General features: G+C 41.6%; 2 protein-coding genes across 10 annotated transcripts in view; both read right to left on the bottom strand.

Moving 5' to 3' along the window:
• Positions 1-124: 124 nt before the first annotated feature.
• scamp2l (secretory carrier membrane protein 2, like) lies at positions 125-7,663 on the bottom strand. 2 transcript variants are annotated; one of them, XM_088992105.1, is made up of 10 exons: positions 7,509-7,663; positions 6,726-6,800; positions 6,547-6,633; positions 5,615-5,741; positions 5,414-5,542; positions 2,973-3,132; positions 2,674-2,775; positions 2,404-2,523; positions 2,180-2,297; positions 125-1,944 (listed from the first exon to the last, which is right to left on the bottom strand). In XM_088992105.1, the coding sequence occupies exons 1-10, from the start codon at positions 7,563-7,565 to the stop codon at positions 1,819-1,821; spliced, it is 1,101 nt and encodes a 366-aa protein (XP_088848231.1). In that variant the 5' UTR covers positions 7,566-7,663; the 3' UTR covers positions 125-1,818. The 2 variants fall into 2 exon arrangements, with proteins under 2 accessions (XP_088848231.1, XP_088848232.1); XM_088992106.1 differs by lacking the exon at positions 2,404-2,523 and having other exon boundaries at positions 7,509-7,592.
• Positions 7,664-8,199: 536 nt separating this feature from the next.
• myo9aa (myosin IXAa) overlaps positions 8,200-11,873 on the bottom strand; it is a 108,106-nt gene continuing 104,432 nt past the window's right edge. For 5 of the 8 annotated variants that reach the window (XM_088992094.1, XM_088992096.1, XM_088992097.1 and 2 more), the window contains 3 exons: positions 10,536-10,735; positions 10,309-10,448; positions 8,201-10,220 (listed from right to left, as the gene is read on the bottom strand). In XM_088992094.1, coding sequence (XP_088848220.1) covers positions 9,727-10,220; positions 10,309-10,448; positions 10,536-10,735 — 834 coding nt within the window. In that variant the 3' untranslated portion in view covers positions 8,201-9,726. Of the gene's footprint in view, positions 10,221-10,308; positions 10,449-10,535; positions 10,736-11,873 lie in introns of all 8 variants that reach the window. The other 3 variants (XM_088992100.1, XM_088992101.1, XM_088992102.1) reach the window with 2 other exon arrangements.

Below are 11,873 nucleotides of genomic sequence, written 5' to 3'. Positions count from 1 at the left end.
CAAAACTTTTCATTTGTATCCCTTCTCCGTGTCTGCACTCGTAGATTTCATGAAGAAAAAACCCGGAAGAAAGATTGCGTGAGATGAATGGCGGCTACTTGTGGGCAATACAACGCTATTCACAAATTTAAGGAGATTTATTTAATCGACTGTCCCAACAGAAACCCAAATTGTACATCAAAATAGTTTACCAATACATGTAAAACTGAACAGATTCCAAACAACAAATAATTTATTGAGTAAGCTAAGAGAAGGAAAAAGTTAGTACACCACAAAAAATGGAAGCAGGTATGTTATGTTACATCTGCTTAAGGCACAGTCACACAACATTATTTACAGTGCCTTAATACTGGAGAGACAGTGAATAGTTAAGTTAAAATGCATTCTGTGGTCCTTACTGGAAATTTTCTTTTGGACAGGAAGTTTATTTTCTCCACAAGTATAACTTGTCTACTCTTCAAAGGAAAAGGTTAAGCATTTTTAGACATCCTTCATATGTACCAGCTCGCATCCCAGATTGGGGTTATTTCAACATTTGAAAGTAGTTATCACCTGCAACAAAGGATTCTACATTGATAAAGCTGACTTTAAAACTCCATCTGACATTGTAAAATGTCAAGCCAAACCAGTGACGCAGACACCAGGCAGGAATGCAAATTTTGATAAAATGGTTACCTAGGCAGGGGGTGAAAAACGCACACACGCACGCACCAACTACAATGTTTAAAAATCACTATTAACGACAAGCTAATAATTAACACCCTGAATTGATTATCAACATTGATTTTGGTTTACATCGAGCCATCTGTAATACAATTAGCAGTGTCTTGAAAATTGACACGTAAATCATGTGTTCTTTTGCTCGTTAATCAACTTTTTTGCTTATGGATTACATTCTCTCAGGAACAGTGAAATAAATAAAACCACCCACAGCCTTTAAGGCTCCAAACAAAGCATGGAACACTTTACAAATCAACATGTAACAACCAGCTGCTCCAGGTACAACTTATTGTCAGCCTGTAAACAGTGACCTTACTCACTTTGTTTAAGTAAACAAAGCAACTCCTTCATGGCTTACTCTTCATTATCAGAAATATATGCAAGAAAAACAAAATATGGCAGCAGTAACAAGTAACCTACATCAAGAGAAACAACATTTCCAAGGCTGTGAAGGCAGAGAATATGAAAATAATTGACCTAAGCCATTAGTTTTCACACGTTTGAACTCCACTATTTTCAGCTGATAACCCGTTCGTTGTCAGGGTTCCATTGCACATGGCCGAAATTCACAATTTCACATCAAGTATGCCTGTTTCACCCTTGCTCTCCGTGGTATGTGTTCTGCCGTCAGGGTGTTTAAAAAAAAAAATCCAATCGGACTCCACAGGATATAAACCTCAAAACGAAGTTCACAGGGCTTCCAAAAGTAGCATACAAACTGCAATTTGATACTACCAAACACCCAATTGTTTTTTTGACCTCTTTGCTCCAATTCAGCTTTGTTAGTTTGATAACAGCCTCATACGTATTGCACTATATAGTGATGAGGGTCGTGGTGTTGACTGCACTCCAAAGCATGTGCAATTCATGCACCATTCAAGGCCTATGTCTTGAATCGCATTTTTATATACGGCTTTTGACCATTCTCCCTATATATTGTACGTTTGACACAAACAACCACGTGACAGCATGCTTGTGGTCAAGTTATTTCTTTCTTTCCTTTTTTGTCCAATTATTGTTATTTGTACTACTTGGATATAGTGACTAGTCTATGAGCACATGGGGAAAAAAGGGCACGGTTTATCGGTTTAGTTACTGCTAAAAGCCCCCCTGAGCAGCTGTTGTAGCAGCAGACTGGAAGGTTCTGTTAGTCAGGACACCGCTGGAGAACTCCTGTTGAGCCTTGGTGAAGCTCGCTCCGGTACGTCTGTACTTGTAGTGGACCTTCATGGAAGACAGTCAGCACAATAGTCATTTTTAACTGTTTAATAGCAATTTCATGATGACTTCTATACTTTTTGCGGGAAAGCTGCATCTATACTGTATTGTTTAAGTGCTGATAATTATGACTCACCAGAAAAAAAAACTAAACTGGCATGCATGCATACATTTACATTTAAGTGGTCTGCTTAACAATTAATTTCTTCAACAACATTTTAAAAAACTTAGTTTAAAATACCATTTTTAGGAGCAGAACTGCCAGAATTGCATTTACGGTGAAAAAGCCGGCCACCACCATCATGACAACAGCTACAGCCAAGTTTGCGTTGATCATGCTGATGGACGCAATCCAGCCACTGTCAAGAAATACACACATAAAAACACACTCTGATCAACAAAGAAGCACTGTGTAACAAACAATACACAAAATGAATGAATATACAGTATCTGCTAAACACTCACCAGCGATTAATTGGGGGAAAAAAATGCTCGGTATATTTCAAGAGGTTATAGGGTGAGGGCAAAGAGAAAGGAACCACACACTTGCAAAGGACAGAACCCCTTAAAGAAGACAACAACCATCTGTCAAAGAGATGCAAAAGAGAAGCTCATGTGGAGGCCACAACAGCTTGAGAAAACACACTTCATCCATGTTCTGGATACATGCTGTTGCACGCATCCCACACACCGTTACACTCGGCATGCAGATTGCCCCGCAAGTGTACAACTCACCTGTTGCCCCACTTTGGGATACCCACAGTCTGAATGATGTACACAGCCACTTGGAAGAAAAAAACGAAGAAGAAGAAAAAGAAGCTGAAGGAACTGTCGGACCTGGAAAAAGGATGCACACACAACAACAGGGATGGAATTGAGTCATCAATAGCAGTTACAGATCTCAGAGTTCTGATACATCCACGTGGACGTATCATCAAATAGGTACAGTGATGACTACTTCCACGTTCAAGAATGAAAATGCTCATGACCCATTGGGTCCACAACCACAAAACCAGTAACATAGTATAGCGTACCTGAAAGCTCTGTATACGGGTCTGTACCAGCAGACGAAGGAAACGGGGGTGAAGAGAAGGAACCAGAGGATAGACAGACCAAAGTCGACGCCATACTGAGAGTCCACTGTGAAGTAGGCTAGGCAGGCCAGCACATTGAGGAACAGCGTGACACTGTGGACTGTCCGTACATAAACACACACGCATACACAAATCAGTGGCATACTGTGTATAAATTGTAAACCACAAAGAGTCTCGTGGTGTGACTGGGAGTATGTAGATCGGACACAGGATTACTATTCGTGTGGGATAGTGGCTGGCTGCAAAGAGCAAAAATCTGTGAAATAAAGAGCTCAGAATTACATAAACGATCACAAGGTGGCAAGAGCCCGATTGATATGCGAATCACTCAAAAGAGTTCTCCATAGTGACTGCTTCTATGTGATCTGCTCAAGAAAGGCCCAACATTCAGCATACCAATATTTCATGCTGACTTGGCAATGCCTACAAACCTTACGTTTTGCCCAATCACGGGAACGGATGAAAACATCATCGCTGGCATATACCTCGGATTGACCGGCTAAGTCCAGTCAACTGGATGACTGTTACAGATGGCACCATGGCATTCAGTGTAGTTGTAGTATCTTTCAGTGTAAATGTGGAAAGAGAAGGAGTCTTGAAGAAAGACATTGGTTTTTGAAACGAGTGTCAACTACGAAACATTTTCTTCACAGCCGCACATCCTGCCTTCAAAATCCCTGTTGCTTTGTGATTGGTCTGCACTATCAGAGGTGCAGCTTGGAGGAAGTAAGCAGGCTTGAGCCAAGATTGATTCTCTAGGTTTTGTAAACACAGATAATTCAAATTCCACGCAAGATTAAAAAGGTGCGGCGGCAATGGACGAAAACTGGAATGAACAATAAAAGACCAACATTTTGTCTAGTATGTACTGTGAACTTAAGTCACATAAAGGATTGCATTCCGTCATTAAATTGTTTAAAAAACAAACCATCTTCACAAGAGTCTCAATAGCATAAGCAACATTCTTGCCTAAATAACAGCAAGTACAAACTGGCATGATATTAGTCATTGGAAAACAGATGTATAAAAGATAGAGCTAGGTGATCATGATATATATTGTGAAAGACGGGTAGTAATGTTGTCATTTGTCACCTACAGTAGCAAGACAGCCATTAGAAGAGAAGGAAGAAGCTTGATTTGAATAGCAGCTTTCATTTACCATCTTATGCTGCGCATCTGCCACCACGTGGCAGAGGACACAACAGCACAGCAAAGTGAATAAACAATCACTCTACATGAGAAACCTACAGTCCAAAATTTAATTGCCTTTTTGGGTTACAAGGAAAGTATATTTAGATACTGTATAAAGAGCATGTCAAGGCATGATGGGTACTCCTTCAAACGACTAAGGGTAGCATTGCAGTTTGCACATTGAGCATAATAAAAATATCTTCTTTTCCTTTCGGCTTTTCCCTTCAGGGGTCGCCACAGCGAATCAATGTCCTCCATCTATCCCGGTTTTGTGCATCCTCTTCTCTCACACCAGCTACCTTCATGTCCTCTATGACCACATCCATAAACCTCCTCTTCGGTCTTCATCTCGGTCTCCTGCCTGGCAGTTCAAGATTCAGCATCCTTCTCCCGATATATTCGTTCTCTCTCCTCTGGACATGGCCAAACCATCTCAGTCTGGCCTCTCTGACTTTCTCTGCAAAGCCTCTAATATGAGTTGTCCCTCTAATGTACTCATTCCTGATCCTATCCAACCTGGTCACTCCCAAAGAAAACCTCAACATCTTCATCTCTGCTTCCTGTCTTTTCTTCAGTTGCACTGTCTCCTGTCCAAACATCATGGCTTGTCTCACAACCGTTTTATACACCTTTCCTTTCATCTTAGCTGAAACCCTTCTGTCACACATCACACCTGATATTTTTCTCCAGCCGTTCCTTCCTGCCTGGACACACTTCTTCACCTCTTTTCCACACTCTCCATTTCTCCGGACAGTTGACCCCAAGTACTTAAAATCCTCCACCTTCTTTATCTCTTCTCCCTGAAGCATCACTCTTGTACTTGGATCCATCTCATTCACACACATATATTCGGTCTTGCTGCGACTGATCTTCATTCCTCTCCGGACCACGACATACCTCCACCTCTCTAGTTTCTCCCCAACCTGTTCTCGATAGAGATCACAATGTCATCTGCAAACATCATGGTCAAAGGAGATTCTTGTCTAAGATCGTCTGTCAACCTGTCCTTCACCGTAGCGAATAAGAAGGGACTCAGAGCAGACCCCTGGTGGAGTCCCACCTCCACTTTGAATTTTTCCATCATAGATACATTTTCATACCGTACTGAGTTTTGAATTTGATTTTTTTCAAATTCACAGAAATGCATGATGTAAAATGCATTATCTTGTGATGCGATCCAGTATACTTACACATCCACAGGTAGTACATTCTTTTACAGATCCGTCGGTATTCCTCTGGGATGTCTGCCTCAAAGTCTTGGTAAAAACATGGCTTCACAGGGAAAAACTTGGGCAGGGGAGGCCAGTTGTTCTCTGTGACTTGTGGTCCAAAAAAAGTGTTACCGTAAACAGTTGAACTATGCACCCATTAAAAAGAATGCAGTGGCTTACCACTCGTGTTCTGGGGTGTCCTGTTCTGAAGTTCCTGTTCCTTCCTTTCCAACTCTGCTGCCCTCCTCTCCAGCTCTTCTTGCTGCTTGACTAGATTAGCTTGACCTGCAGCTGCCGCAGCAGATGCCTGTTATAGAACAGGGAGGTTGTTGGGTTATAATACAGCATGGTAGACAGACCCTTCAATTAGTCATGCAGCTAACTATAAAAGTGCCCCCCAACACCATACATTAAGTCAATATTGACTTTCAGATACAATTTGTGTGTGGAAAAAAAGTGGAAGACTTGAAATTAGCACTCTTTGAACTCTTTGAACTCTTTCAACAGTAGCCAAAATGGAACTGTATAGTGCCACTTAGCAGTTTTTTTTGGACGACGATACTAGTGCAGCGTGTTCTACCGGAAACAAATTCCTTGTGTGTTCTACATACTTGGCAATAAAGATGATTCTGATTCTGATTCTGATCAGCCACATAGGCAAGCCCTTCTAGGTTGGAATCTTAGCCCGAGCCGTTTTGGGTAGAGTGTCCATTTTTTTATCCCCTCCCAGTACTCCACCTTCACGACCGGTTAGACTAACTAAAACCTCTTAACTCTCCATAGATGTTAAATTTAAGGTGAATGGTTGTTTGTCCATTTGTGACATGTCACTGACCGGCAAACCCTTTTTACTCTTGCCAAAGTTAGCTAAAATCAGTTGAGATCACCAGTGATACAATTTAAGAAAAATCTAATCAAAAACGGATGGGTAAAAACCCACCAAATACAGTACTGTATGTTTTATTTAGATTGCAAATATAAGACAAAGACATGACAAGCCCAACTTCAAATTTGATCTTAAAAGCCACAGCACACTAACTCACAGATGTACAATATGGCTTTCATCTAATTACACATCTCATTTCATTTTTATAACATTGACTGAGAGTCACCTGTGAACTCTGCTCCACTGAGGTTTGCAGGATGGCAGGTTGAGACGAAACAGCTGAGATGGGGATGGTGGTGTCACTGCGGTCCTTCTGCGGAACGTCATGGAATGTACCCACCCCCCCAAATATGTGTGAGAAACAATTCAAGTTTAGTAATACACATCAAAACAGAAGCGGCTCACCAATTCAGTGGAGAATGGGTTGTAATCCCGGATTCCATCAGCGCCTCCTCGGGTGGCCTGAGTAACAGAAGCGTCCTAAAAAAGAAGTTCACACCGTTTTCATATCATTATGGGCCATAATAATCATTAATTAATGACAAGTGAAACAATGGATGTTCAAAACCGCATTTGATGTGGCCCAATAACGCAGGTTCAGAGTTCAGGAAAACCATTCTAAGGTCACGTTTTCCAGACAATATATTAACTGTTAAGCGAGTTTGTTGTATTTTAGTATTTGATAGAACGTTTCGAAGTTAAACAAACACTTTCCTTGAGCAAATATGGAGGAAATAACAGCATGTAGGCCGCTCAAATGCAATGTTACTGAGAAGTGAGTAATGAGCAAGCACTAAAAAAATCGGTATGCTAATCCAAGCCCTCGAAATACGCAACTGTTTTTCTCAAAGAGTGGACGATTGAATACAGAAATTGAGTTTTTAAATGTTTGAACAATCGTGCATTTAATTGCCCGAATACGGGCAGGCACCTGTTGCAGCTTGTACCTGTTCAGGTGACAAGATCCAGTCACTACTTGAAGCTTTGTTTCCGTGTCTTTTGAATATAAACAGTCCATATGCGGACACCAGTCCACATTTATATTTACTTATTGAGTTTGTTCCGGTACTGAACGTGGAGGCCAAACCCAGGAACCGACCAAACAGGTTTCTTTCGTGTAAAATCCTAAAAACACAAATAAGAACAAACGTCGTTTCTCCCTAAAAACAGAGCAAAACAAAATCTCACCTGGAAGGGATTCACGTCAACGGGTTCGGCGAATGGGTTGCTGTCGAATCCCGACATTCTCGCGTTGTGTTTTTTTGTCGTCGAAAACCAGGCACCTAGTTTCCCCCTGGCTGCAGCTGCTCGGGATGGCGCCGCTGAGGCGTTCTGCGCATGCGTCATTCCACAGGTAGCCGCGTCACAGCAGGATGGAAACTTCACGTTTCCATTTGTACCGAGCCGTTGTTAAGCGGTTTTCTCGTGGTGGCACCCATATTTTTAATCAAACCAACGAAACCATACTTTGTACTCGTCACACACCTACACTGGTTCTACTTGAAATTTATGTTGGGATCTAAAGGCAAACAACTCTATAAATCCGAGTACATTTTGGTGCACCCGCATAAAACCAGCATGGCGTTGGTAATACAACACTCCCCCGAAGCCCCCCTTTTTCCTATTTGAAGCAATTCAATATTAACAGATATGCTAGCTCCCAACAATAGAACTGGGACTAAAATTGCGATGTAAACGGTTTCTTTTCCACACAATGATCACCTCGACATGCCAACATCCATTTTCAACATTTCTGTACATTATTCATTACTATTAGACCCGAAGATGTCTTTGACAGAAAAAAAAAACCCTGAAATGAAATGATACAGTGGAAAGAGATGATCAGGAGGCCAAATATATTAGGAAAAACACATATGTACTTGATTGTCTCTCTACAAATTTGGGTGAATGAAGGACTAGATTAGCTGAGTAAGATCTCTAAACTTTTGCATGCACCTTGAGCGACGGCCATACTGCCCTCCCTCACAGTGCAAAGGACAGTATGATTGCAGCTGCAGCCTTCTTGGGTGTGGGGTTGGATGTTCTCCCTGTGCCTGGTTTCATCCCACATTCCAAAAACATAGGGTGTGAGGGTGTGAGATAAGTTAACACAAAATTGTTCCCTCGTGGGATTGTAAGCGTGAATGGTTGTTCGTCGCTGCATGCTCTGCAATTGACTGGCAGCCAGTTCAGGGTGTCCCTCTCCATCCACCCTTTTGAAAAAATGTGGGATCACCTGAGTTGTCATGTTGATGCTCACACCCTAGAACCTTAACAATGTACAGTGACTGAGGGCTGTACGCCCCCACAGAACACACAAACCTTAAACCATATGGACTATTTATTTGTCTTAGAAACCACGGAGACCTAAATCTTTTCCCATGTAACACTTTCTTGAAATCAAATGGCACTTCCAGGTTCTAAGTGGCAGTAAACAGGAAGCAATGTAACCTGAAGTTTTTTGGGGGGCTGGGGGTTGCTCATAGTCAGGGAGGGTTTGATTCAAGGGTGTCACAGCTGATGTCATTTTGGTCACAACATTGTACACATGGACTAGACTGAATTTTACAGTTGCTTTATGACTGTTACATCGTTAAATGTGAGTATTCCCTAACTGTCTGACATTGTTCACACCATACAGGCCCCTTGGCAGGAATTACACACAAGCTATCTTGGTCCCTTTGATGGTGAGATCTCCCTTGTAGTATGGAAAGGTAGCATGAACAACAAGTAAATACAAACTCTCATGAGCGCTTGGCACATGAGCACGCACTTATAGCTCTCATTGCCCAATTTGCTAAATTCAGAGCAACATAGCACCCCCCCTTCCACCCCCCACCAAAAAAGATAAATATTTGACTTCAACTACCCAGCATGAGTTGGTGTTCCGGCTTTGTACAGTATGTATATCTGTATAGACTAATAAGAATTTGTGTGACATTAAAATTCATTAAATAAATGCGGAAAATACATTTTGTAATCAAGCAACCACAGTATACGTTGATTGTTGGGAACTGTAAACTTATAGAGTTAAGTGTGGGATTCAGGTTCAATGCAACATTAGCGATGGCTGATGTCATGTTTTCTTATTGTAGGACAATCCAACAGCTTTCCAACGTTGGAATTATTCATTGACGCCGCGGTCTTTGACATTTTCAAACGTTCCCTTTGCTCTGTTCTACCGACCACGGTGTTCTCCTCTTGGTGCCGAGTGTGGAGCTGCCAAGGCACCTTTGTGAGATCTTGAATGTCTGCTTCGGCCACAGAAGTGAAGCTCCTTCCACGAACCCTCTTGTGCCTCTACATTGGCACTAAATGGCGGTGGACAGACTACACACGGCACTTGGGTACAATTCTTCGACATGTTTTAAAGGCTAAGTAATGGTGCCTGTCATCATTGGGTCCTTCACACCATGAATTCATTACTGCCGTACAACACCAGCTGCTGCTGTATGTCAGGTGGCTCCCTGCTGTGACCACCACTTTGTCTGGTATGCCTCCGGGATACATGTTTGCCCCCCCCAAGTTTCTGTTCGCCTTTTTCTGGATTAAAAGTGCCACGGCTGGTAAACTGAGGTCTTTCATCAAACGCACTCTCCAACTCCGCTGTAGGACTGCAGTTGAAATTGTCAAAGCTGGAAGCTTGAGGCACATTCTGAGCTTGGGTTGCACCCGAGTTTGGAGGGGGAGACTTTGAAGTGGAGTGGAACCAAAAGCCACGGCTTGGATTAGAGATCGGGGAATTTGATGCCTGGAAGTGTGACGGTGAGGAGTAAGGAGAAACACCGGAGGAAGAATCCACTGAATCCAGAGAGTCGGGTTGCCGTCTCAGAGTGCGATGCCGTGGGCTCTTTCCATCGGACCTCAAGGACCAAGGCGAAGTCAAAACTTGACCTCTCTCTGAAAGATAGACAATTACGTTATTCGAAAATAATTTCTTGATGATGGGCACGTTGGATGTAATCACAGTTTCTACACAGTGACTTACCTGAAAGAATGGAAATGACTTCAGAGTCCATGTTGAGGTTTTCAGAGCTGTCAGCTGTACCGATAGAGGGCTCCGACTCAAGGGTCTCATCATCTGATGCTCGTGGCTCCAGAGTCAGCATTTCGAAAGTCAGCTCCTCTCTGTAGAAGCAAGCACATTCACGTTAGCGTGTGAGCCGAGTATGCATCATTAGGTAGCTGCCAATTATGTGCGGTGACAGCATTTACTTCTCTTTTTGCAGATTCTCAATTTGCTCCGTTAGCACTTTCTCCTCCTGTTCCATTGCTGCTTGCTGATGTTCAGAGATTTCAATCAAAGACTCGTTGCCGTCGCTCTCTTCTTTTACGGTGTTTGTCAAAGACTGAAGTCGGGGGCTCACAGGAGGTGTAGGCGAGTGGAAGCTTAGACGCAGAAGATGACCTTTTCCCTGGAAAACAAATCAATGGAATAGGAGCACATTTCAGATTTCGTGAGAGTCAATGGTGTAAGGTGTCGTCTTTGAGTAAATATCAATAATTTACAACGTTGTTGAAAACTTCATTTTGTTTCAGAAGTTCACAATTAGAGTAAAACTCACTCTTTACTACTTTGGATCATTTTGTAAATTTAATGGATACGGACAATTTCTTGAGCTAGAAATTTTGACTGTTTTGATAGGTGTAAGGAAACATGTTTTTCTTTAAACTGTAATGTAATGAATGTGTTTTGCAGCACTATTTTACATTGTATAACATTGGCAGCATTTTATTATTGCCGATAGGTGTGCAAATCGGTGCCCATCTTTGCAGTTTGGATTCTAAACGTCCCTAAACAGTCTAAAGTTTATATAGTGGTTATCAGGTAGAACAAATTCCAAAACAATTACAACTTCAACTACAAGCAGAAACTATTATGAATATTATGATTATTGTGATGATTTCATTGTTATTATTATTATTATTATTATTATTATTATTATTATTATTATTATTATTATTTTATTGTTGTTATTATTATTGTTGCTATTATTATTGTTATTATAATTAACTGCGATTGGCTGGCGACCAATTCAGGGTGTCCCTCGCCTACTGCCCAAAGACAGCTGGGATAGGCTCCAGCACCCCCCCGCACGCAACCCTAATGCGGAATAAGCAGTACGGAAAATGGATGGATGGATTGATTAGCATCATCATCATCATCATCATCATCATCATCATCATCATCATCATCATCATCATCATCATCAATCAATCAATTTCTCCACTGTGAGACTAATAAAGGCATATCCAATCCAATCATCATCATCATCAAGGGCATAACATTGTAACATTACTTCAGTCTATTTCTTGTTGACAGTTTATTTTTCCTATAAAAATGGTCTTTACCCATGTCATATTTATTCCCATGATAATAGCATACATTTGCTCAATTGGGAGAGCTCCCCAACAAAGCTCATGTTCTAACTTGAAACTTGAATGAAAGGCTGTCTTCACACTAATTCTAGACCCTTTTCATGCATTTGAAGTTGTTGTGTACCACATCATCCAATAGTACAGACACAACCACCCCAATTCCTTGGATGGGAA

This window comes from Hippocampus bargibanti, linkage group LG03 (assembly GCF_051943395.1).
Source record: "Hippocampus bargibanti isolate YZ-2025 linkage group LG03, ASM5194339v1, whole genome shotgun sequence".
Taxonomy (NCBI): Eukaryota; Metazoa; Chordata; class Actinopteri; order Syngnathiformes; family Syngnathidae; genus Hippocampus; species Hippocampus bargibanti.
Note: the sequence above shows the minus strand (reverse complement) of the source record. Positions and strands in the feature narration are given on the sequence as shown.

Coding starts and splice junctions, on each gene's coding strand:
- scamp2l (XM_088992105.1), bottom strand. CDS start 7,565: ATGTCGGGATTCGACAGCAACCCATTCGCCGAACCCGTTGACGTGAAT. Junction 5,742..6,546: donor CAGTGGAGCAGAGTTCACAG/GTGACTCTCAGT, acceptor GTTCTATAACAG/GCATCTGCTGCGGCAGCTGC. Junction 3,133..5,413: donor AATGTACTACCTGTGGATGT/GTAAGTATACTG, acceptor ATGTACGGACAG/TCCACAGTGTCACGCTGTTC.